Source organism: Hypanus sabinus, chromosome 11 (genome assembly GCF_030144855.1).
Source record: "Hypanus sabinus isolate sHypSab1 chromosome 11, sHypSab1.hap1, whole genome shotgun sequence".
Taxonomy (NCBI): domain Eukaryota; kingdom Metazoa; phylum Chordata; class Chondrichthyes; order Myliobatiformes; family Dasyatidae; genus Hypanus; species Hypanus sabinus.
The window spans coordinates 65584492-65611186 of NC_082716.1; the positions used below are offsets into that span (position 1 = coordinate 65584492).

The 26695-nt window shown below is 43.2% G+C and overlaps 1 protein-coding gene across 10 annotated transcripts in view; it reads left to right on the top strand.

Moving 5' to 3' along the window:
- Window positions 1-26695, top strand: part of LOC132402052 (KN motif and ankyrin repeat domain-containing protein 4-like) — a 113637-nt gene that overhangs the window by 41155 nt on the left and 45787 nt on the right. For 9 of the 10 annotated variants that reach the window (XM_059984567.1, XM_059984570.1, XM_059984568.1 and 6 more), the window contains one exon: window positions 23990-24071. In XM_059984567.1, coding sequence (XP_059840550.1) covers window positions 24038-24071 — 34 coding nt within the window. In that variant the 5' untranslated portion in view covers window positions 23990-24037. Of the gene's footprint in view, window positions 1-14668; window positions 14818-23989; window positions 24072-26695 lie in introns of those variants that run through there. The other variant, XM_059984564.1, reaches the window with a different exon arrangement.

The window sequence follows — 26695 nt, forward strand, 5'->3', positions numbered from 1 at the left end:
TTTTGAACATTTTCATAACAGAAGATGCTTAAATCATAATGTTACAGAGGATATTTCTCAGCATCCCTCAGGCTACGAAGGCAGTGAGTTGAAATATTTTTGTTTCTCTGGAGATTACGTTCTCCGTTCTGTGTCCTGAAGTGTGGAACTGTATTAATTTATAATGGAAGTAGAATGGCTTCCTGCCTTTTCACCCAATGTAACCCCTACAATTAGGCCTCTGGGGAAACATTTAGCTGGGTGTCATGTCCAATGGGAATGGAGTAAGGTCCCAGCCCCACCCATATCTTCTTTAGTGCCAGGGAACTGAGAGATACTTGAATGATATGTCTGCATTGAAAGAGACATTGTTATGGAGGTAGCTCACAGCATGGTATACTTGATGTAAATTAGTGGTAAAAATAAATTTCCTCATGCACGGGACAGATGAGAAGAGACGTGCCTGTTTGCATTTGGAAGTCACAGATGGAAGGTTGAAAGTCATTTTCAAACTGTTGTGTTACTTTTCACTTAGTCATTTCATCTGTTGGATTGTTTGTGACAAAAAACAAAGCATTGATCAGTTCATGAGTATAAAGTCATCATTTTAATTCATTCCTAGTTACCCAACTGTCATTGATAAGAAGGGATTTTCACAGCATTTAAAAAAATATTAATCTGGGTCATAGGTAAAGCATGTTTTCTTTCAGTGTATGAAGTGCTATAGTTCAAATTATCTTGATTAAATATAAAGTTTTCAGTCTCTCCCTTTTCGTTTAATCTCTTTTAGCAAAAAGGACTATTCTGGAATTAAATCCATGTCATCTGGAGCCCTCTACACTTCAGGCACGTGGTGATTCTTGCTCTGTAGTGAGTGACAGCAGGCTGTTTGATGGCATCAGCATCTTGGCCCTGGTACCAGAGCATAGGATCAAAGCAGCTCGAAGTGATAAAATGATTAAAATTCAGGGTGTATTTAGTATCAGAAGTGGAGAACTGAAGACTTGTAGGGTTGAGACAGAGGGAAATGAGTGCTGAGGCCATGGAAGGATTGAAATACAAGAACAATACTTTTAAGCTGAGTATTGTTAAGTGAGGAGTCCGTGTAGGCCAGTAGGCTTCGGCTCATATGTGAGCAGGCTATGGTGTGAGTAAAGGTGCAGTCAGCAGAAAGCTGGGCTGGCACACATTTACTTAGAGTGGAAGATGGGAGGAGAGCTGGTGGTAGTAATTAGAATGGGGTGTGTCCCAGATGGCAGGGATCCTGTGGTGAACTACATTTACCTGTCTGGACACGCCCCCCCCCCCCCCCGCTGACTGTTCCTGTGGCTCCTCCCATTGACCCCAGTATAAAGGCGATTGGAGACCCCACTCCGGCCTCAGTCTCCAGGATGTAGTGTGGTGGTCAAGTGCTGCTTGTTCTTTCTTCCAGCCAATAAAAGCCTATATCTCACCTCACCTCTCCAAGAGTTATTGATGGTGCATCAGATCCTTAGTGATGGATGTGTTGTGCCACAGGCATGGTTTGGGGGTAGTCTGAGAAAACCCAGTGCCCAATGAATTGTTATGTGGATTTCCCATCTGACCCTGCAAATGGCTTTCCCTGACTGGGTTTTAAACTCGAATGAGTGAGCTTAACTTATTTGTACTCAATTTCCCATTCCATTTGTAGCAGTAGGTTAGAAAGCTATCAATGGCTGTGAAATGTTCTCTTGTGTGCATCTGTAGATTCAGACTTTTAAATCAGCCAGTTTGGGCTGATATCTAATTAGTGAAGCCACGATATAAAGTGCAAAATGTAAGTAAAAAGAAACTAGAACTCAAGTATTGGTTAAATATGCAGTTCATCACCAAAAATAAATCAGAATTAGGTTTATTGTCACTGATATATTGTGAAATTTGTTGTGCATTGGCAGTAGTGTGCAAGGAAATTAAAATCTACAAAAATAATTAATAAATACATAAATAAATAATGCAAAAGAGGATTAAGAGGTAGATTTCATGGACTGTTCAGAATTCTGATAGCAGAGGGGAACAAGTTGTTCCTAAGTCTTTGAGTGGAGTTTTCAGGCATATATACCTTCTCCCTGATGGGGCATATCTCTAATGAGGGGCACATCCCAGCCTTCCTGATGGTAGTAATGAAAAGGGTCCGGTCCCTTGACTCCTCATTTTCTTTAAATTCCTTTTTTCCTATGTTCTACCTGGCTCGTTGATTAAGGCGCCTGATTTTCATCCGAACCGGCAGCATAAAAACAGGCGAGGACGGAGACGAGTTAGCAGGCAAGGCTTCAGGCATGGGTTGCTGAAAGAAGGGGAAGGGAAGAGAACAGTCCAGTTTCAACAGTCCCAGTCTCCCTGGTGGTAGTAATGAAAAGGGGGCATATCCCAGTCTCCCTGGTGGTAGTAATTAGAAGGGGGCATGTCCCAGTCTCCCTGATGGTAGTAAAGAATAGGGGGCATGTCCCAGTCTCCCTGGTGGTAGTAATGAAAAGGGGGCATGTCCCAGTCTCCCTGGTGGTAGTAATTAGAAGGGGGCATGTCCCAGTCTCCCTGGTGGTAGTAATGAAAAGGGGGCATGTCCCAGTCTCCCTGGTGGTAGTAATGAAAAGGGGGCATGTCCCAGTCTCCCTGGTGGTAGTAATTAGAAGGGGGCATGTCCCAGTCTCCCTGGTGGTAGTAATTAGAAGGGAGCATGTCCCAGTCTCCCTGGTGGTAGTAATTAGAAGGGGGCATGTCCCAGTCTCCCTGGTGGTAGTAATGAAAAGGGGGCATGTCCCAGTCTCCCTGGTGGTAGTAATGAAAAGGGGGCATGTCCCAGTCTCCCTGGTGGTAGTAATGAAAAGGGGGCATGTCCCAGTCTACCTGATGGTAGTAATGAAAAGGGGGCATGTCCCAGTCTCCCTGATGGTAGTAATGAAAAGGGGGCACGTCCCAGTCTCCCTGGTGGAAGTAATGAAAAGGGGGCATGTCCCAGTCTCCCTGGTGGTAGTAATGAAAAGGGGGCATGTCCCAGTCTCCCTGATGGTAGTAATGAAAAGGGGGCATGTCCCAGTCTCCCTGGTTGTAGTAATGAAAAGGGGGCATGTCCCAGTCTCCCTGATGGTAGTAATGAAAAGGGGGCACGTCCCAGTCTCCCTGGTGGAAGTAATGAAAAGGGGGCATGTCCCAGTCTCCCTGGTGGTAGTAATTAGAAGGGGGCATGTCCCAGTCTCCCTGGTTGTAGTAATGAAAAGGGGGCATGTCCCAGTCTCCCTGGTTGTAGTAATGAAAAGGGGCCATGTCCCAGTCTCCCTGGTGGTAGTAATTAGAAGGGGGCATGTCCCAGTCTCCCTGGTGGTAGTAATTAGAAGGGGGCATGTCCCAGTCTCCCTGGTAGTAGTAATTAGAAGGGAGCATGTCCCAGTCTCCCTGGTGGTAGTAATGAAAAGGGGGCATGTCCCAGTCTCCCTGGTTGTAGTAATGAAAAGGGGGCATGTCCCAGTCTCCCTGGTGGTAGTAATGAAAAGGGGGCATGTCCCAGTCTCCCTGGTTGTAGTAATGAAAAGGGGGCATGTCCCAGTCTCCCTGGTGGTAGTAATGAAAAGGGGGCATGTCCCAGTCTCCCTGGTTGTAGTAATGAAAAGGGGGCATGTCCCAGTCTCCCTGGTTGTAGTAATTAGAAGGGGGCATGTCCCAGTCTCCCTGGTGGAAGTAATGAAAAGGGGGCATGTCCCAGTCTCCCTGGTGGTAGTAATTAGAAGGGGAAACGTCCCAGTATCCCTGGTGGTAGTAATGAAAAGGGGGCATGTCCCAGTCTCCCTGGTGGTAGTAATGAAAAGGGGGCATGTCCCAGTCTACCTGGTGGTAGTAATGAAAAGGGGGCATGTCCCAGTCTCCCTGACGGTAGTAATGAAAAGGGGGCATGTCCCAGTCTCCCTGGTGGTAGTAATTAGAAGGGGGCATGTCCCAGTCTCCCTGACGGTAGTAATGAAAAGGGGGCATATCCCAGTCTCCCTGGTGGTAGTAATTAGAAGGGGGCATGTCCCAGTCTCCCTGATGGTAGTAAAGAATAGGGGGCATGTCCCAGTCTCCCTGGTAGTAGTAATTAGAAGGGGGCATGTCCCAGTCTCCCTGGTGGTAGTAATGAAAAGGGGGCATGTCCCAGTCTCCCTGGTGGTAGTAATTAGAAGGGGGCATGTCCCAGTCTCCCTGGTAGTAGTAATTAGAAGGGGGCATGTCCCAGTCTCCCTGGTAGTAGTAATTAGAAGGGGGCATGTCCCAATCTCCCTGGTGGTAGTAATTAGAAGGGGGCATGTCCCAGTTGGTGGGGATCCTTAATGATGGATGAGGGTTTAATGAGGCATTCTCAGTCGAGGGAAGGATCTGGCAGCCTCTGCAGCTTCTAATGCCCCTGCACATAGGAGCCTCCATGCCGGGCTGTGAAGCAATCGGTCAGAAAGCTTTCCACTGTCCATCTGTAGAAATTTGCAAGAGACCTGAGGTAGAGATGCTGGTGTGACCCCTTCATGATTGCATCAATAGAATAAATCCTCTCAGATGCTGATGCCCAGGAACTTGAAGCTGTTCACCCTTTCTGCCACTGACCCTCTCAATGGGAATTGGAGGGTGTTTTCTAGAATTCCCCTTCTTGAAGTCCGAACCAGTTTATTGTTCTGGCTATTGTGCATGGTTGTTGTAGTAACACCACTCAACCAGTTGATCTATCTCACTCCCTTAAGCCTGCTCGTCACCATCTGGGATTCTACCAGTTACAGTGGGGTCATCAGCAAATTTATAGATGGCATTTGAGTTGTATCTAGCCATGCAGTCAAGAGTGTAAAGAGCGTAGAGCAGTGGAGGTGCGCCTGTGTTAATTGTCAGTGAGGAGGATTATTGATCTGTGCTGACTGTGGTTTTCCTGTTAAAGGATCAAGTTGCAGAGGGAGGTAGAGAGGCCCAGGTTTTGAAGCTTGTTGATTAGTTCTGAGGGGATGATAGTGTTGAATGCCATGCAGTAATCAATAAACAGCAGCTTGACATGTATTTCTGTGTTCGAGGTGTTCCAGAGCAGTGTAGAGAGCTAGTGAGATTGTGTTGGCTGTAGACTATTGTGACAGTAGGCAAATTGCAATGGGACCTAGTCCTTGCTGAGGCAGGAGTTAATTATAGTCATGAGTAACCTCTCAAAGCTCTTTATCACAGTAGATGTGAGAGCTACCATGCAATGTCATTGAGGCAACTCATTCGGCTCTTCTCGGGCACTCTTACTATTGATGCAATTTCACATGCAATCTTACTGGCCCTCCAGGCTGCTTTGGAGCATCTAGACAACAGTAAAACATATGTACGGCTGCTCTTTATCAATTCCAGTCAACATTCAACACCATCATCCCCCTCAGCATTAACCAGCAAACTTCAAAACCTGGACCTCTGTACGTCCCTCTCTAACTGGATGTTAGACTCCTTATTGGGAGACCATTATCAGTGAGATTCAATAATAACATCATGGCACACCTCAAGAATGTGCGCTCAGCCCATGGCTCAATTTTCTCCTCTCATGACTATGTTAGTCAGCACAACTCAAACACTATCTATAAATTCATCACTGCTAATGGTGAAATCTCAGAAAGTGACAGGTAGGCTTATGGGAGTGAGATATTTTGGCTGGTTGAGTGGTGTCACAGCGACAATCTCGAAGCCTGGTATGGAGGCACCAATGCCCAGGATCTCAAGAGGCTCCAGAATGTTTTAAGCTCTTGCAACTCAATCATGGGCACCACCTTCCTTACCTTCAAGAACATCTTCAAGATGCAGTGCCTCAAAAAGTGGGTATCCATCATTAAGGGTGCTCACCATCTGGGTCCTTCCCTCTTCTCATTGCGAAGGATGTTCATATGACCGAAGGCCCACACTCAACGACTTAGAAACAGCATCTTGCCCTCTGTCATTAGATTTCTGAATGGTCCATGAACACTACCTCACTATTTCTTTTCCTTTTCACTATTCATTTTGCAATTCAGTGTAATTCTTGTCTTTTCACTGTACTGCAGCTGCAAGACAACAAATTCCATGTAATTTAATTCCAAGAAAGTAGATCTGATTCTGTTACCAGAAATCCGCATTTAAAGTTTAGGAATATGTTGCAGTAACATATTGAACCAATTATTGGAAAGCTCTGTAATCCACTCCTAGTTAATGAGCCCTTCAGTTAGGGGTCAAAGTTTCAGCTATTACTAATTTGCTAAATCTTACAAATAATTTGTTGTTTGTAAGCATTGTTACAAGATTTTTTTTGTCAAGTGTTGAAAATAAAATCATCTCACTCAGATTGAATTGTGGATTCTTCATGCCTTAACAGTATTTTAAAAGTATTTTTAGAGAAACACCCTTCTGGAACAAGGTTTAATTTCCCACATAGCATTCCTGTGGTCTTAGTAAGTTTACTGAATTAGGTGGAGTTTTGTGCATTGGGTCCACTCCAACTAGTAACTGCATTTAGTCCATTCGAATTTGTTCCAAAGTCAACCTTTATCTTATAAACCTGGGCTGTATTTAAAACAGTTTATGAAGAAAAAGCAAACGTTTCAATGGGTTATACCAAAGCTGAAAAACAATATCTCTTCACCACTGCAAATTGGTGTTATCTGCCCTTAGAGAGCCGCCTGGTATCTGCAGGATGCCACTGTATTTAACTTGGCCCACATTTGCTTTGATTACATATTTAATTCGGGGATGTGGTAGAAATTTGGATGATTTTTCGTTAACGTTCAACAATCTGATTGTGACTCTGGTTATAATTGCCTACTTTCTGACCTCAACATGGAAGTGGGTCTGTTGTTCACTGGTGAAGGTGAGGCAATAAAACAAAAAAATAGGAGCAGGATTGACCATCGGACCTCTGAAGCCTTTCCCACTATTTGATGTTACCAATGGCTAACTGACTCCGGTCCTCTATTCTTCTATGAAGGTTTCATATCACTGCGCGTATCTAACTCCACTTTAGCACTTCCAATGATCCAGTTTTCACAACCTCCTAGGGTAGACATTTCCAGAGTCTCATTACTCTCTGCAACAAATTATCAGCCCCTGTATATCTTTGCTCAAGACTAAAGGCAGAAGGTTGTGTGGTGACACCCTCCAGTTCACAATGAATACAGAATGATGATGGTGGCATGTGTCGGTCTCAAAGGACAATGGAGTGATAATGGCACTGGAGTGACCTCTCCAGAGCAAAAGCCTGGATGGAAGGTATGGAGACCTGGGATACCCAGTCATCAAGATTCCCCCCTCAGCCTCCCTGGTGTAGTCCAAAGGAAAGCGAAGGCAATATGTTTGGCACCAGCTTGGCTGCAGGAGCTGTCGGAAGGAAGTTCAGTGACATCCAGCTGCCTCAGGGGCTCCACTCCAGATTTTCAGTCTGGCTTTACTCCATTAGCCTTCAACTCTCCCGAGGCTGCCCACAAGGCAATGGGGCTATTCACCCATAGCTGGGGATCTGGTTCACGAGCGCCAAGATGTGTCCACACGCTGGTGGGCCTGCTTGCTAGATGTGCAGGGGCTAGACCTCCTCCCAGTCCTCTGTAGTTCAGGCTGAGTCCAAACGGAGTTCAGTTTCCATGTGCCGCAAGTGAGGAGGCAGTACATGAGGCTACGTACTGGCACGGAGAGACTTGCACATTCAGCTCTCCTTTTCACAAGACTGCTAGCCAGCGGCAGAAGCTGAAGTGAGGAAGAGAAACACTACCCCCTGCACAACCACACTAGACGCATCATTTGGCACACAATTTAAATTCAGAATAAATACCAAAATAATATCATAAAAGTTGAGATTTTTCCCCCACTTTTCAATAAGGTTATAGGTAAGCTAATGAAGAGTCTAATGGAAAGGTATAACACTGAAAGGATTATTTCATCCACCACATTCATCCTCGTCAAAAAAAGCAGACACTCAATCTAATCTCACCTTTCAGCACTTGAGTCATAGCACTGCAGGTCCTATTAAAGTTAGATCATAATATATTAGTTAATATATAGCTATAGTTGTAATATAATATTATAGTTAAATCATAATTTCCCATGGAAGTGAAGAATTCCAAAGATTCATGATCCCCAGATTCTTCTAGGCATCTCCCACCAGGGGATACACCATCCACCCTGTCACAGCCTTTTAGTTTCTCATGATTTAGTGTGATCACCTCTCAATCTTTTAAACTACTGAAATCATTCATTCTTCTCGAGTTCTTCAAGAGGAAATCTATTAATCTTTTCCCAAGAATCTATTTCCGAATTTTTGCAGAAACACTTTCCAAGGCAAGTAGTGGCTGCTTTCATACTTAAGAAAATCAAAACTGTACACTAAATGCTAACAGTGCTTTCTCAAGACTTGCGTTCAGTGGTATCAAAGCTACATACTCCATTCCCTTCACGACAGTTTATTTGCCTTCCTAATTGCTCACTGTTCCTGCTGTCTTTCTGTGCTTAGTTAAGTTCACCCAGATTTTGCAGAGTTCAGTCATCTCACACAGTGTAACTCATACGCTGGTTTTGCAACCAAAGTGGCAACCTTACATTCTTCCTGACAGAATACTCCATCAGTCGTCGCATGAAGTGGTGACTGACAATCACCTTGCACTCCATCTTTGTCCTTCCATTACTTGGCTAGTATTTATAAGAGGCACAGACAGATACCATTTTCCCAGGGTGGTAGAGTCTCATACTGGAGGTCATCTCAGTAGAGTGGCCAAAATTTAGGGGAGATGTTAAAGAGGCTTTTCTTTTACTCAGAGTGGTGGCTACGTGGAGTGCACTGCTTGGGTTGTGGTAGAGGCTGATACAATAGGGATATTTAAGGGATTCTTGGATAGGCCCATGCATGACAGACAGGAGGGTTTTGGGTTATGTAGGAGGGAATGGTTAGATTGATTGTAGAATAGATTAAAGAATTCATACTGCTTAATCATCTGTCACTTTGCAAAGCAGCTGCTTGTTTCTATCTACAGTTAAAAAAATCACCGTTGTTCTATGAGTCCCTGTTTACATCTGTGGATCGGGGGAAGGAATGCAACTTCTACTTTAACTTTCCTTAGGATATTTTTGTTTACTGACACTGTCCACATCATGCAATATTGGGGCAGATGACCAATCAAGCATGGTCAAGGGTGATGGTTTTTTGTTTAAGAGGGAGATGGTGGCAAATCTGAAGGAAAGCAGAAGCACCTGAGACAAGGGAAACAGCAACAACATCAGCTAATGGGGGTCAGGGAAGGAACTGGGGTGCTCAACCATTGGGACCATAAAGGAGATGGGCCAGAATTAGGCCACTGGGCCCATCGAATCTGCTTTGCCATTCCATCATGGCTGATCTATTATCCCCTTCAACCCCATTCTGCCTTCTCCCTGCAACCTTTGAAGCCCTGACTAAACTATCAACCTCAGCTTTAAATACACCCAGTCACTTGACCTCCACTGCCATCTTTGGCAATGAACTCCATATATTCAACATCCTCTGGCTCAAGAAATTCCTTCCCATCTCTGTTTTAAATGGATGTCCTTCTATTCTAAGTCTGCGTCCTCTAGCCTTAGACTTACCCACTATAGAAAATATCCTCTCTATGTCCACTCTATCTAGGCCCTTCAATATTCAATAGATTTCAATGAGATCGCCCCCTCATCCTTCTAAACGCCAGTGAGTACAGGCCCAGAGCCATCAAAAGCTCCTTGTACCCTTTCTTTCACAGAATCATTCTTGAGAACCATATCAGGACCCTCTCCAATGACAGCACACCTTTTCTTAGATTAGGGGCTGAAACTATTCCTAATGTTGTCATGATGTGCGCTGGCAACGTTGGAACCGAAGTGTGGAGGAAAGACAGATTCTATTGTAGAGATGGCAACTAGAGTTTATTCATAATTCCAACAGAACATCAGTGACTTGATGACTCCACAAGACATAACATTCTCAAAACTAGAACCCCATGATTAGCACTAATTGGGTGCCAACTTAAATAATACATGGAATCCCCAAGCCTATGAAAATAACAACTTTAAACAGAAAGCACCAGGAGACTGCATTACAAAGAGTGAGTCACTTAAGAAAATATATAAGGAATTCTAAACAATTAAAACTGTCATTAAACAACAATTAACCAATTCAGGTGCTCTAAAAAAATCCAGAGCCCAATGCCCTCCAGCTTCCCACAGAAGCCCTAAGAGCTGATTATAAATACTGACTCCAAGTGTGCTCTGACCAACGTCTTATAAAGTTTCAGTATTATATCTTGCTCTTTTATTCTACTAAATGCTCCAAAAAGTGTGCGTCTCCAATAGCCTCTGAAAACCAATTTCAGCTCCTGGCCTTCATGTGTGGTTTAGCTACTAAGCCTGCCAGACCTGTTTCTACTGACTGGAGAAGTAGAAAAGGTGGGTTACTGGCACTTTAAAGCCAGTCACATCGGGCTGATGTGGTGCCTCAGCCATAGTTGGCAGCTCACCTAGAAGAAGGAAAGCTCTGAAATCAAAGTTCTGCTGCCTCGTGACTATATCCATTCATGGGGAAAGGTTTGGGAGTAAACTCTGAGGGAAAAATCCAGAGCTGGAGTCCCTAACGCAGTCCTATGTTGTTCAACGCTGACTGGCGACTCCTGCAGCGCTGCTGGTATCAAACTGTATTGGTCTCTGCCACTCCTTTGGATTCATCAGCTGCGTGGAGAGCAGAAACCTGCTACGTGGGTAACAGCTTGCTCTCCATATCATTCTGCCCTGGCTTGTGAACTAGCTTGCAGCTGGAACACAACACCCATTGTCAACCCTGACCGACAGAGGGCCTCTAGATATTCTAGTCCTCTCGAAATGAATGCCAACATTGCATTTACCTTCCTTACCACCATCTCAACCTGCAAATTAACCTTTAGGAAATCCTGCACAAGGACACAAGGAGATACCAAGGGGTAAGTTTTTTTTTACACAGAGAGTGGTGAGTGCGTGGAATGAGCGGCCAGCAACGGTGGTGAAGGTGGATATGATAGAGTCTTTTAAGAGACTCCTGGATAGGTACATGGAGCTCAGAAAAATAGAAGGCTATGGGTAACCCTAGGTAATTTCTCAGGTAAGGACATGTCCGGCGCAACTTTGTAGGCTGAAGGGCCTGTATTGTGCTGTAGGTTTTTTATGTTTCTATGACTACCAAGTCCCCTTTTACCTCTGATTTTTGAACTTACTCCCCATTTAGAAAATACTCTGTGCCTTTATTCCTTCTACCAAAGTGCATAACCATACACCATATCCCATCTGTCACTTCCTTGCCTGTTTGCTCAATCTGTCTAAGTCCTTCTGCAGCCTCTCTGCTTCTGTAACACTACCTGCCCCTCCACTTATCTTTGTATTATCTGAAAACTTGGCCACAAAGCCATTAATTCCATCAGCCAAGACATTGATATATAATGTGAAAGGAACTGGTCCCAATGCTGACTCCTGTGGAACACCACCAGTCACCAGCAGCCAACCATAGGTCCCATTTATTTTGAGATTTTGCTTCCTGCCAGTTAGTCAATTTTCTAGCCATCCAATAATACTGTGGACTCTTATCTTGTCAAGCAGCCTCATTTGCAGCACCTTGTTAATGGCCTTCTGAAAATCCAAGTAAACAACATCCGTTGGCTCTCCTTTGTCTATCCTGCCTGATATTTCCTTAAAGAATTCCAACAGATTCATCATTTCCCCTTAAGGAAGCCATGCTGACTTTGGCCTACTTTATCATGCACCTCCAAACATCCTGAAACCTCATCCCTAATATTGGACTCGAACATTTTCCCAACCACTGAAGTCAGGCTATCTGACCTATAATTTCCTTCCTTCTGCTTCCTTCTCTTCTTAGAGTGGAGTGACATTTGCCCAGTATCTAGTGGTTCTTGAAAGATCACTGCTAATGCCTCCACAATCTCTTCAGCTATCTCTTTCAGAACCTGGAGTATAGTCCATCTGGTCCAGGTGCCCTCCCTGCGTTTGGTCCTTTCAGTTCCCCAAGCACCATCACTTTAGTAGTAGCAATGACACTCAATTCTGCCATCTGACACTCTTGAATTTCTAGCATACTGCAAGTGCCTTCCACAGTGAAGACTGATTCAAAATACTTATGAGGTTCATACGCCATTTTATTGTCCCCAATGACGACTTCTTCAGCATCATTTTCCAGCAGTGAGATATCCACTCTCAGCACTCTCTTACCCTTTATATATCTGAAAAAACTTTTTGGTGTTCTCTTTGATATTATTGGCTAGATTACCTTCATACTTCATCCTCCCCCCCCCCTTTTCTTAATTTCTGCTGATTTTTAAAAGCTTCCCAATCCTCTATCTTCCACTAATTTTGCTCTATTATATGGCTTTTCTTTTGCTTTTATGTCAGGCGATGAATCCCGGGTGCAGTTCGAACACAGGAGGGTCTAAGATGGGTGGGGAAAGGAAATAGCTGAAAGGGTGCTTTCAGTCTTTGTCACCGAGAAGTCATGATTTCCTCTGTTCAATGGAGAAGATTTGGGAAAGGAGTTGGAAACTGGGAAGATAAGAGAATTCTTGGCTTTCTGCGATGATCCTGGAGTAGTGAGCTGTTTAGATAGATCAAGAGCAGTATCTTAATGTGATATTTGGTTCACCCAGCTCAGGCAGAGAATGGCTGAACCTCTTGATCACTATGTATGGTTCCATTCATATCAGAGATTGTATACGGTATATAACCTGAAGTTCTTACTCTTCACAGGCATCCATGAAACCAGAACCCCAAAGAATGAATGACAGAAAAAGCCCCTTCTCCCCCTCCTGTACGCAAGCAACAGCAAAGAATCAACCCTCCTCTTCCTCTCCCGCACTTATTTCAGCAGGAAGCATCAGTATCTATCACCCACCAGGTGGGCAGTAGCAAAGCCCCCAGGGAGAGTCCATGATCTGCAGTCCAACAAAAACTATTGTTCACCCAACAACTCGACACGCCACAGGTGTTTACCCTCACCTTTTCTCACTCAACGGAGAGATGTTGCCCCATTCCACAGCGAGAGAGGAGACCAATAAAACAAAGGTCTCACTCTTACAATGTTATAGTCTACCGTGTTGCTTTTATTCTAAGTTTCTCTAACTTGAGAATTGGCACAAACTCTTCCCCCACTATCGAGAGAGAGAGTGAGGGAGCACAATTGCCCAAGTGCAGAGACCTCCGACAGCCACATCTATCTTGGCGATGTTCCGTTCCCCCCCGCGATGCCACTGGCATGGAATCAGTTTGTCCATAGGGCTGCAGAGGCACACCCTGAAGGCACTCAATGGCCAAGCACCTTCCTGGGGATAATGACAAACGGATAATCGATGAGCTCTGGGAGCGAGAACTCGTCCCCCATGAAGAACCACAGTTTGATTTCATGTCATCACTCCTGATGTGTAGGAATGCAGATGGAATCTATTCCAGAAGGATGATCAGGATGTGTGGGAAGGATGATTTCTGAAGGGTATTAGCAGTGTGAAGGCACAGATGAGCAGCCACGGGGAAAGTTGGACTAAATGGTAACCAGACCAGAATCAGAATCTGCGTCAGGTTTATCATCACCGGCATCTGACGTGAAATTTGTTAACTTAGCAGCAGCAGTTCAACGCCATAGATAATCTAGCAGAGAGAAAAAAATAATAAATAAAATAAAACATGATAACAAATAAACAAGTAAATCAATTATGTATATTGACTAGATTTTAAAAAGTGCAAAAACAGAAATACTGTGTATTAAAAAAAGTGAGTTAGTGTCCAAAGTTTCAATGTCCATTTAGGAATCAGATAGCAGAGAGGAAGAAGCTGTTCCCTGTACAACTATAGAAGTTTTTGAGTGTATTTGTTGACAGGCCAAATCTCTTCAAACTCCTAATGAAGCATAATCACTGTCTTGCCTTCTTTATAACTGCATCAATATGTTGGGACTAGGTTTGATCCTCAGAGATCTTGACACCCAGGAACTTGAAGCTGCTCGCTCTCTCCACTTCTGATCCCGCTATGAGGATTGGTACGTTTTCCTTTGTCTTACCCTTCTTGAAGTCCACAATCAGCTCTTTCATCTTACTGACATTGAGTGCCATGTTGTTGCTGTGGCACCACTCCACTAGTTGGCATATCTCACTCCTGTACGCCCTCTTGTCACCACCTGAGATCTACCAACAATGGTTGTATCGTCAGCAAATTTATAGATGGCATTTGAGCTAGCCACACAGTCATGTGTGTATAGAGAGTAGGGCAGAGGGCTAAGCACACACCCCTGAGGAGCACCAGTGTTGATTGTCAGCGAGGAGGAGATGTTATCGCCAATCCGCACAGACTGTGCTGAGGAAGTAGGATTGAAAGGAGAACAGGCATTGCCTGTGGAGAGTGATTGACAGCACTGACATCGACTGCATGCAGAGTTGATGTTATCTGTGAAAATAGGCTGAGAAACTTTATCTGAAATGTGAGATCAAGGATGGAAAGGAGGTTGATGAACTGTTAAACCAGACTGTAGTTAATTTCAGTTGATCATTTACCCTCATTTTATCTCCTCCGGTAAAAGTTTTTTCACTGCTATTCAGAGGCTGATTCTATAACGGGAGGCCTTTCTGCAGAGGCATCAACTGACCCAGTGGCCATGATTCACATTGCAAGTCTAGTGATAATAAAGGGCATCATAGTTTCACATGACCCATGCACCTTTCAGCATGGATCACTATGTAGTAAGCTATGTATCGCTGATCCACACTGATTCCATTCTCCCCAGTTTCTTCAGCTCTGCCGACATGGTTGGAGGGTGAGAGAGGATTCACAGGAGTTGATTCTACAGCTCCATCTGCTCTCCTGGTCAGTGCATAGACTGATTACTTTTTAAAGAGTGATTTAATATAATCTCTTTGTTTATAGGCTTTTTCATTGCATGAATGCGGGCTTTCAAAGTATTCCCAAATACATAATTAATAAATCAGTTGAATGGATGTTTGGTTTTTGAAATGAGGAGCGGCTGAGTGAAAAAGGTAAAACAAGAGATCTTACTGAAAACTCTGACAGGGCTCAACGGGCTGAATACAGGAAGTAATATGTTTTCGCTTGGTTAAACAAAGATTTGGAGTCTCCAAAAAGGAGACAAACCATTTAGGACAGAAGTGAGAAATTTCTTCACACAAAGGGTGGTGAATCTTTGGGAGTCCCTACCCAAGAACGCTGTGGATGTTCAATTAATGTGTTTGTTCAGAATAGATTAAAGAATACTATGGAATCAAGAAATATGGGAATGAGGCTGGAAAATAGCTGCAGTTTTGTTTGTTCTGATATACTGGTTGGCTCTGTTTAAGGATTGGAAATAATGTCAGGCTCAGTAATAGGTTAGCTAGTAGATAAAGAGGAGAACATAGTGAAGGAACAGGTTTATTTATATGTCAGTGAAGGATTCTGATTTAGTTATGATGAAGAATAAAGCCTCTTGATTCCAGAGCCATGAGAGGAATGCCTTTAGGATAAACTTTCAAGTGCTGTGAGGTTTGTAGATGTTTTTTGGTGCTGTGGACTTTCATTGATGGTAATGAACTGATAGCACAAGGCTGAAATAGTGTGAATTTTTTCACTTGTCTAGAAAGACACTAGGAAATAAATGCTCTTAATTATTCACTGGCAACTTGTAGAGATTAAATACTGAGAGCACATCATATTTTTTACAGAGGAATTTTCAATCAATTGACATGAATTTATTAGATTTTAAAAAGCAAACACGAGGAAATCTGCAGATGCTGTTATTAATACAGTAGATAATCTGTCTCCAGAGATGTTTATACTCCTAGTTTAGCATTATCGAAAATTTCAAATCCATGTACTATTTTTTAGGATTAGCAGAAGAAAGGCAAAGCAGTAAATATAACTGAGTAAACTATTAAAAACACTCACCGAATGTAATGAAGTTACATATATAATGGAAGAGCGTTGGGTGGCGATATGTCTTTACCAAAGGTATAAGGCACTCCTTTCCTCCGCTAGCCTGCGGGTCCCCCTTGGGCAAGGTGTAGCACCCCGCCCCTAGTCAGGGTCACATGAAGCCATGGAAGCAGCTGGTGCTTGCCACGTCCCGGTTGTGCAGCTACTGATGCCAGGCAGTCACTGTAGTGTATTGATAATGACTGTGGTCACCTGTCTTGTAAAAACACTGCCCAGAAGAAGGCAACGGTGAACCACTACTGTACTAAGATTTGCCAAGAACTGCCATGGCCAAGACCATGATCGCCCAGTTATACGGCATGGCCCATGATGATGATGATATAATAAAGTCACCATATGTAATAAAGAATTCCTGGAATTTTACTTCAAGGCTACTTTGAAATTGCCAGAAATGTTAGTCAATTCGCTGATGGTCTTTTCACAGACTGCAGCAGTAAAGGTAGAAACATTGCAGCCAGTGGTGGTGCTGACGACAACATTAACATTTTCACATTGATCTATGTGTTCAGTAATCCAAACTTGATGTCATATTTAAGTAGTGTTGATTGGGACTGTGGACAGACTTGCCAGTTTTACAGCAGCAGTGGTGGTGTAGCATGACTTGGGAAAACAAATAAAATTGCAGTTGTAGGAATCCAACACAAAAATGGAATTGCTAAAGGAACTCAGCGAGTCGAGCAGCATCTGTGGAAAGAGACACCAGTTACCATTTCGAGTCAGTGACCGTTCTTCAGCACTGAGTGAACTTGGGGAGTGGGGGGGTTGTTTGAAGTTTTCAGAGCAAAGTTTGGGGGGGAGGTGAAGTACAAGCCAAAACATTTAATGGAGAAGGGTTAAGATAAATCAGAGACTAGGTACTAATTGATCAGGAATCATTTCATATAAATGGGATAAGAAGAACTCATATGCAGAATGAAGGGAAACTACGACAAAGCAGTTTATCTCAAGATAGAAAATTTATAAGATTAATCTTAGCTTTATCTGTCTCATAAACATGTGAAATGTGTTGTCTGTGTCAATGACCAGCACAGTCCAAGATGTGCTGGGGGCAACCCACAACTGTCACCTTGCATACTCACAACTAAATAACCCTAACCATACATCTTTGGAATGTGGGAGGAAACTGGAGCCCAAGAAGGAAACCCACATGACCACAGGGAGAACATAAAAATTCCGTACAGAGAGAAGCAGGAATTGAACTCAAAGAAGATTCCAAAATTGATACTTTGCTCCTTTTAAGTAGTACTTAAAACCTGATGAAACACTAATATTGGAGTCAATTTATTGAACATTTTGCAGATTTGGGTGACCATACTTAATGGATTATCATGTTACTGACCTGCAGTCTGTGGACAGTAAGCCACATTTGACCAATTCAAACTTCAAAATACATTTATTATCAAAAAATGTATATATTACACAACCTTGAGATATGTTTGTTTACAAGCAGTCACACAGTAAGAAACCTGAAAGAACCAAATTAAACAAAGAATTAAAAAGACCAACACCTTACACACAGAGGAATGGGAAAAAACACATCATGCAAGCAGTAAAAGTGAGCAACTACATTCCTAACTTGCTGCTCTGATGAAGCTTCAGGAGTTATAATTATTTCTCTTTCCACAGATGCTGCCCAGCCCCCTGAGTGTTTCCAATATTTTCTATTTTTATTTAATTTTCCTTCCCAACTACAAGAGGGTATGAATTCATCTGACTAAATAGTCTAAGCGATGATAGCCTCTTAAAAGTGTCTAATCGTAACATATTGAGCCAAAGGCCGTTTGTCCCAGAATACCAACTCGAGCTTTTATGTAGCTTGTCTTTCCCCACCTGTGGAGCCACACTATTTGGCTCCACATGGAAAGTATCTCTAAAGGGGAAAATAAAAAAGTATCTTTAACTCCAACCTCCAGAACTGTTCCATAAATTCCCATATTTCAACACCACACCACCAACCTGTCTCAAGAAGGAAGGAAATGAAAAATATTCCAGCTATTGGAAATCTGAAATGAAGAAAGGAAACACAAGAGAGGCTGGAAATCTGAAGCAACACACGTAACATGCTAGGAGAACACAATGGGTCAGGCAGCATCCACAGAGGCAACTGGACAGATGACGTTTCGGGCTGAGACCTAAAAATGCAGGAAGTGTTTGGGTCAGGCAACATTTGTTGAGGGAGAAACATTTAGTCTCTTCTGATAAAAGGTCAACTTGAAACTCTGTCTTTTCCACAGATAACCTACTGAGTATTTCCAGTATGAACTATGGTGGTTTCACTTTAAACAGTGACCTGTCAGATATCTCTTAATTCCAACTTGAAAGGAACCAAGGGTAGACATGTGTGTTTTTGTTCATCGTGACAGCCTCTGGAAAGTCATCCTTCTATTTTGGTCTGGATTTCCAAGTGGCAAATTTTGGCAAACATGTCCTTTTGCTGCATAGACATCCACTTATTGTTTCCTGCTGAGGATCAGATAAGAAAACTCCCTGAGCACTAAGTGTAGGTCTTGCTTCTTGTCTCCTCTCTGCCCGCAGTCCTGTTCATTTTCCCAGGGATGCTGCTCCTAAAAGGAAGTGCATGTGAATACACCTTGTCACAAATCAATCAGCTTGTGCTGACGAAAAGTCAACAAGAAGTCTTTAAACATCTGTTACAGATTCATAGCATCTAGCAGAAGGAATTGGCCCGTAACCAAACTGAATCAATATTCCACATGTTCACTGTAGGAGATTAAAATATGTTGTTGTTAGCTTTGGGCTCTAGAATGACAGAAGTGGTATTAGATGCAGTGTTGTACTGATTGATATTATGATCTGCCTGCTCTGTTTCCTTTTTGTAGAAGTTCTTTGCATACTTTTGGAAACTAAGTTTACTTTTGGTACCCAAAAATTGAGTTATATAATCTAATTTTTAACCATAATGGTCTACAATTTGTAGTAGCAGTGATTTTCTTACTAACTACAGTGTCTTACCCACAGCATTCATATAATCAAATAATGGCACCCATACTCTACAGCAAGATTGAGTTACAAGAGAAACATGTCATTAGTATGAAATTAATTCTCAATAATGAATCTATAATATCAGTGTTAATGGACCACAATTAAACTGAAATTGGCTTAACTGCATTTAAATAAAATGATTCAAATAAATGGCAGGGCCCTTAGAAATATTGATGTACAGTGGGATCTTGAAATTCAAGTCCTTATCTCCTTTTGACAACGTACTGTAAGTAGACAGCATAGTAAAGAAGGCACATAGCATGCTTGCCTTTTGTTGATTAAGACACCTAGAGTAAGAGTCAAGGGGTGATGCTGCACCTGCAGAAACCTTTGCCAACACACACAGAGTGCTGGAGAAAGCCAGTAAGTCGGGCAGCAACTATGGAGGAGGGATAAACAGTCGATGCTTCAGGCCAAGACCCTTTTTTGTGACTGGACAGGAAGGGGCAGAAGTCAGAATAAGACGAGAGGGAGGGGAAGGAGTGCACGCTGACGGGTGGTAGGTGAAGGGGAGAGTTTATGAAGTAAGCTGGGAAGTGATAGGTGGAAAAGGAGAGGAGTTGAAGAAGAATCTGATAGGGGAGGACAGTGGACCATTGAAGAAAGGAAAGGACAGGGCACACCAGGGGAAGGGGATGGACAGGTGAGGAGAAGAGAAGTGGTGAGAGGATAACCAAAATGGGGAATGAAAAAAGAGAGGTGGAAGGAGAAAGAAATAACTGGATTAAAGACATTTATGTTTATGCCATCAGGTTGAAGGCTACCCAGATGTAATATGAGGTGTTGCTCTTCTAACCTGAGTGGCAGTAGAGGAGGCCATGAACTGACACGTTGGAGTGAGAAGTTGAAGCAGGAGATCTACCTATTGTGGTGGGTGGAGTGAAGGTTCTTGACAAACTGGTCTCGCTGATGTAGAGCAGGCCCCACTGGGAGCACCAGACACAGTAGGTGACTCCAACAGACTTGCAGATCACCTCACCTGGAAGGACTGTTTGGAGCCCTGAATGGTGGTAAGGAAGGAGGTGTAGTAGCAGATGTAGCACTTGCCCCTCTTGCAAGGATGTGCCAGGAGGGAGATCAATGGAGAGGGATGAGTGGACAAGAGAATCATGTAGAGCGTGATCCCCATAAAAGGTGGAGAGTATTGCTCAAGATTTCCAGCATCTGCAGAATCTCTTGTGCATAAGTCTTTGGTTAGGCTGCAGTGGAGAATTGTGTGCAGCTGTTAGTTTCAGTTGCAGGTAGCATTGGAGTGAACGTAGAAGACATTTACAAGATGCTGCCTAGGTTAGAGAATAATAGCTCTGAGGAGAGATTGGGCAAACTTGAACTGTTTTCTTTGGAGCTTCAGATGCCAAAAGGAGACCTGGCAGAGGTTGAGAGACATAGATAGAAGCTTTTTTTTTTACCAGATTAAAAATATCAAACACCAGAGGATATAGCTTTAAGTAGAGAGGGGAACTGTTTGAAGGAGATGTATAGAGTAAGTTTCTTTTCCACATATAGTAGGTGCATGGAATGTACTGCCAAGGAAGCAGACACTATTGTGGCACTTTAGGGCAATTATATAGGCACATGGACATGCAGGGAGTGCAGGGATAAAAATCACATGCAGGCAGACATGATTAGCTTGAATTGGCATCATGATCAGCACAGACGAGATGGGCCAAATGGCCTCTTTCTCTGCTGTAAAGTTCTATGTTCTAAATCATTTCTGGCTTGATTTAATTCCTGCGATTGAGAGCAGGGGTTGCTCTATCAAGAGAGGCAAAACAGTTGGGTCTGTAGTCCTTGGATTCTTAAACAAAATACCAAGAGCCCTTCTTCAAATACAGGAACCCAAGAGGGTTTGGCAGTGTAGATGCTGAGGCATTATCACGTGAGAGAGTTCCCTCTTTCCACTCACCTTCCACTCCTAGGAACTTTACTGCTCCCTCATCCCTGTTCCATGTCTAGAAAAAGGAGATTTTTTAAAAATGTTAATTAGGAGATGTCAACCCGCCCCACCCCCACCCCAACCCCATTGTAGGTGTTTCCATGTCTCTACTATCCAGCATTGTATTTTCCCTACTTTACCAAACCAATACTGCAAGACATTCTATTCAATGACTTCTGAAAGAAACTGCAGTTTTCTTTCTAAACAGATACTTCCAAGAAGTTAGTGAATGCAAATTGTCTCATTTGCCTATCTCTTTAGACAAGTGATTCCACGTTTGGTTCTATGGTTTTGGTTTGGAACATGTGCTGAATTGTTTTAATACTAAGATGGTGGTAATAATAGGTATTGGTTTGACTAAACAATCTAATTTTGTCAGAACGATGGGAATAGTTGTATTATATAACCATTCGTAATCCGTGTAAATCTTCTCCGGTTTTGTGCTATATGCTATTCACTCCTTTCTTAGAAATGCAACTGAAGAAGGAAGTCCCAGTGGGTTTAAAGGCTTGTGTCCATGCTGCAGACACAGTGATCCGCGTGGTCCGTTCTGAGGCTGAAAATAGCTGACTGGAAATACCAAATGTTATAGAAGTCAAATACGTATTTATGGTATTTTGGAAAATTGCAATGACTGAAGTTTTAGTCAAAGCTTTCACCTGTGCATTGAAACCTCTCAGCATTTATCCATGACTCATTCCTCCCCATCTGATTTCTTGGTAATGTCATCTTCCGAAATGGGATCACCAAAGGATGATAACACCTCCAGCCTTTGTTGCTTCTCTCTTGAAAAAAAAATGTGTCTGGTGTGCAATTTTAGATAAGCCGTCACTTTGCAACTGAACACTGAATTGATCATTGCCTCAACTTTATGACCCCTGCCACAAACTTCATTCTGAAACTGACAGTTACTGCCATATCTCACTACATAACGCTGTTCAGTCCACCCTGTATTCAGCTTCAGACCAAGCTTTCAATCCCAGTATTCTAGAAACGCAAGTACCCACTTCAACACTGGTCTTCTCCATCTTTAGACTAAATCTATTTTAGTTCTCTTTCAGCTGAGCTTCAATATTCCACCAGTTCTTCCTGTAGTATGTCCTGCACACCATCGTTGCTGATCATTATCGCTCACATGGGATTCGAGTTACCCGCTTCATAGTGAATGCTGTTAGCTGAATCAGACACCAAGACTCCACCTTGTGTTTAAATATTGCCACTTATTTTTAATCTTTGAGTGTTGATTACAAGTAGAAATTACACAGAATTATTCATGAATAAACAGGGCCAGAAGTATATTCTGTTGTACGCTGTTGGTCCTTTAATTAAACAGAATTTAGTTGTCACCGCAACCAACTCACCAAATGCACAATAAGACTTGTAAGTTCCATTGTGGTTAATGTACCACAAGCAGTTTTAAAGTGCCCACATTTCTGATGGCCCGTGGGTAGCTTTTCCAGCATGGTTGAAAATCTGAACTCCAAACTATTTGTTAAAACTGCAGAGACAAGTTTATTCATCTGTTAATGGGAATGTGCAACAGCTGCATTCTTCACCAAGGTTTCTAAGATTGCATAAAAGTTACAGCAGATAAATTGCATTAGTTTATTTTTGTAACATTTTAGTAAATCTTGTCAAGTCAGTTTGCACTGGTAGAGGACAGAAAGCAGTCAATGAGCTGAACAGAGAGAATGAGCTAAGAAGGAGTAAGTTGGGATTCACAGTGGGGGGGGGGATGCAGAGACAAGAAGGTTCAACTTTAGTAAATGAAACTTATTTTTCAGCTTGCTCACATGTTCCTTCCTTTCTCTCTGAGATCACACTTGATTAATATTAAAGCTGATTATTCGCAATTTTTTGTTTACCAAATCCTTCTTTTTTACTGACCTTATCTGATGAGAGAGAATGTTTCTTGAGCTCCTTGAGAATGCTCACTGCTTTCTGAACCACTTCAGCAGACATAAGCAAATCACTGGAAAAATTTCTAGTCCTGACGAAGGATCTCGGCCCGAAACGTCGACAGTGCTTCTCCCTATAGATGCTGCGTGGCCTGCTGTGTTCCACCAGCATTTTGTGTGTGTTGTGTAAAGATTTCAGCAGTTCCATTCCATACCCCCCACCACCACCACCACTAGATGGCATGCTGAGTTCCTCCAAATACATTGTTGCTGCAGGTTCCAACACCTGGAGCTTCTTGTGTTTCCACTTCATTAGCCCAAGGCTCCATTCTGAAGTTGCAATTTGGAATCTAGTGGGAGCCTGGCCATTGGATTACCAGGGACAGAATGGGAAAAGAGGTGCAATAGTTAAATTTTCCTCTGCAGCCTTCACATGAGATCAGAGATTGAAATGTAGAGTGATTTTTCCGCCCAAAAAAACATTCTATTTGTATTTTGGATTTCCATCATAGAAGATATTTTGATTTTCCTTTGCTGGCCTATTAGTGTTAGGAGTTTGCTTCCCAGAGGATGGACAACATAGAACTTTTAAATTGTTATTACAATTGTATGACAGTACTTTTGATAATATTTCTTTCTCCTTGCCTCTTAGCTTGGGTGACCCTATGATAACATAACCCTTTTCTGTTATACCCAAATTTTGTTGAATTTGGAGCTGTGAATCAAATTGTAGTCAATAAAACTTGCAGAGATTCGATACTCTTATGTCTTTAGGATTGCTTCAATAAAATATGTTGTGATAACGGTCAAGTTTCTATTTCCTTATGTTAAATGATGCACTGATACAAAGATTAATGGATAATACATAGGCCGCCTTTAGTTCCTGTGTCTAGATTAATACCAAACAGTGAAGATCAACAAACTGCAAATGTGGGAAATCTGAAATAAAATTAGAGGAGCTGGAAATACTCACCAGGTCAGTCAGCATCTGTGGAAAGTGAAGCAGAATTAATATTTTAGGTCAAAGATCCTTCTTTAGAACTGGGAAAGAGTAAATGGCAGCTGGAATATTACATGTGAAAAACTACTTTGTAATGAATCATTGATGTGTTATTGGTGAAGTATAAAATATAAAGCAATGGCTTCCTAACTTAAATAGACCAATATTTTATAATTTAAGAGGTTAATTTTGTTTGCCTACTTTCGCTTGCAGCTCAGTCAGTTTCACTGAATTCATCAAGCCACATTCTGCTAAGACAGAATGTCAGAAGATTTACAGTTCCCAGATCATCCAGGTAGGTCAGAACTTTTATTTTTTCAATATTTGATGCAAATTAATTTCAGTGGTGTCACTGGTGTCAGGGTAAATAAATGCATAAACCTCACAAACCATACCGAGGGATGGGAATGGAAGGTGACTGTCAGTTTAATCTTTCTACTGATTTCCTTTCCATTTCATCACTTACTTCCTGAAGCCGGTGTCAGGAAACATGGAGAAGGCTTGATCCATGCGCAGAACAGAGATGATTTAGCAGTGAGCGATAACTTCAATAAACTGCAAAATAACATGCTACAATGGGCCACAAAGCAAGAGAGATCAGATATTTAACCTGACAAGGCAGCAAGCTAACTGGAGGCTAGGTGCAACTAGTTGAGGCTGCGAACAAGGATTGTGGTTGAGAGTTGGGTTTAAATAGGCTGCAGGTGATGAGTTGGAAATGGGTGGCAGGTGGTTCCTGTTATCTGGGTGGAGACTAGGAGGAGCCTACATGTGAAGGCCCGACAGGGAGCCCTCCACCCCAAACAGCTGGCCCTAGCGATCCATAATCTCTGCTCTGGGCCATACTCCTCCCTGTTGACCAGGTACCCCATATCTTGTCCATGATGGTGTGAATCCATCAACTGGTGAATCAAGTGCGCTAGACCACCATCCGCCATCTTTGGTTCCAGATGTGGTTTGAGTGGTCTATGGACAACAGGCATAAGGCCGGACACATGGAAGATAGGTGTGATCCTGGGGGACCCTGGCAGCTGGAGACAGTCAGTGACTGGGTTGATATGATGTGCAGAATTAAAGGTCCCAGTGAATCAGGGTGAGAGCTTCCAGGAGTCAGTGCACAGGGGCAGAACTTGGGGGTGGAGTAGTCTGGCTGAGCACCAGCAGCTGTAGGTGTGGATCGCAGCTAGGATGGTCTTCCTTGTCATCATCCAAGCATTCTGGCAGTGGTGAACCAGAGCCTTGGTGGACAGAACCTCCACCGTTGGCTCCTCCAGGGGGTGGGGGTAGCAATTGGGATTGGTAACCATGAAGTACTTCAAAGAATGACATAACCATGATGGAGGGGGTGTGTAGATTGTGGGACAGTTCGGGCCAGAGCATATACTTCTTCCGCATGGAAGGACTGGAGGCAATGAAATCTTGCAGGAACTTTTCTACTTGCTGATTAGCTCTAACTGTCCATTGGTCTGTGGATGATAGCCAGAGGACAAGCTCACTGAGGTGCAGAGGAGGGAGCAGCTGTTATTGGAAAATTGTGAGCGGTGGAGGTGATCTGCATGATGCAGAACCAGGTCAGGTGACTCAGTGGCTGATGGAAGTTTGGGGAGAGCAATGAAGTGGGTTGCCTTGGAGAACTGGTCCATCACCATGGCCCCACTGGAGGGTGACAAACCCATGAAGAAATCCAAAGCGATAGGTGACCACAGGTGTTGAGGAGCTGACAGGGGTCACGGGAGCCTAGAGGATTCCTCGTTGCAGGAAATGGACTGTGCACATTGAAGGTAGGGAGTGATAAACTGACATTCATCTGCGATCATGGTGGGCCATCAGAACCAGCATTGCAGAAAATCCAGAGACCACCGTGCACCTGGATGGCCAGACAGGGGTGAGGAGTGGTCCCATTGCAGTGCTTCAGAGCACACAGCCATTGGCACATACTTGAAGTTGTGGGGTGTGTTGGCTACACCAGCCTCGAGCAGTAGGGCCTGGAAGACCTGATTCTCAAGATCCTAGACAATCGAGGCAAGGATCTGCAAGGATAGAATAATGGTTGATCTCAGTTTCAGCTCAAACCATCATGACAAGGCATCCACCTTAGTGTTTTCTTGGAACTGTGCCATTAGGAGATGGTGATATTGAATTGCTGGAAAAAGTGGGCCTGTGAGCTTGATGTAGGTTGAGTTGGAATATCTGTTGTGTGAATATGAGGTTCTGGTGATCAGTACAGACCAGGAAGGGCTTGGTGATTCCCAACAGCCAATGTCTCCATTCCTCCAAGGCCAGTTTAATGGTGAGTAACTCCCTATCTCCTACTTGATAATGGCATTGTGTAGAGTTGCACTTGCGTGATTCATTAGCAAGAGCAAATAAAAGTAAGGCAGAGGTAAGCGGAGCTGTCTTTGTTGGAGTGGACAGTATTAGAATGGGGATTTGACGCTTTAGCTCTCGGAGGCTTGAGCGAGAAAAGACACAAAGCTGTGGTAGATCTTTTCAGTTTATTTATCGTTTCCTTCTTTATAGCTGCACAGATAGAGCAGTAGGGAAGCCAGGCAGGACAGAAGAATGCTCCTCTTGTGGGACGTGCGATGGCAGGGAGACTTTTGGTGTCTCTGACAGCTTTACCTACAGGAAGTGCAGCTTCTAACACTCCACATTAAGGAGCTGGAGCTGGAACTGGATGAACTCTGGGTCACTCATGAGGCTGAGAGGTGACAGATAGAACATATAAAGAGGTAGTTACGCCCGAGGTGCAGGACACAGAAAACTGGGTGACAAACAGAAGGGTAAAAGGGGTTAAACAGCTAGTGCAGAGCACCCCTTTGACTTTCCCCCTCACAACAGCTAGACCATTTTGAATACTGTTGGGGGGGGGGGGTAACCCAACAGAAAAAAGTCCCAGCATTCAGTCTCTGACCCTGA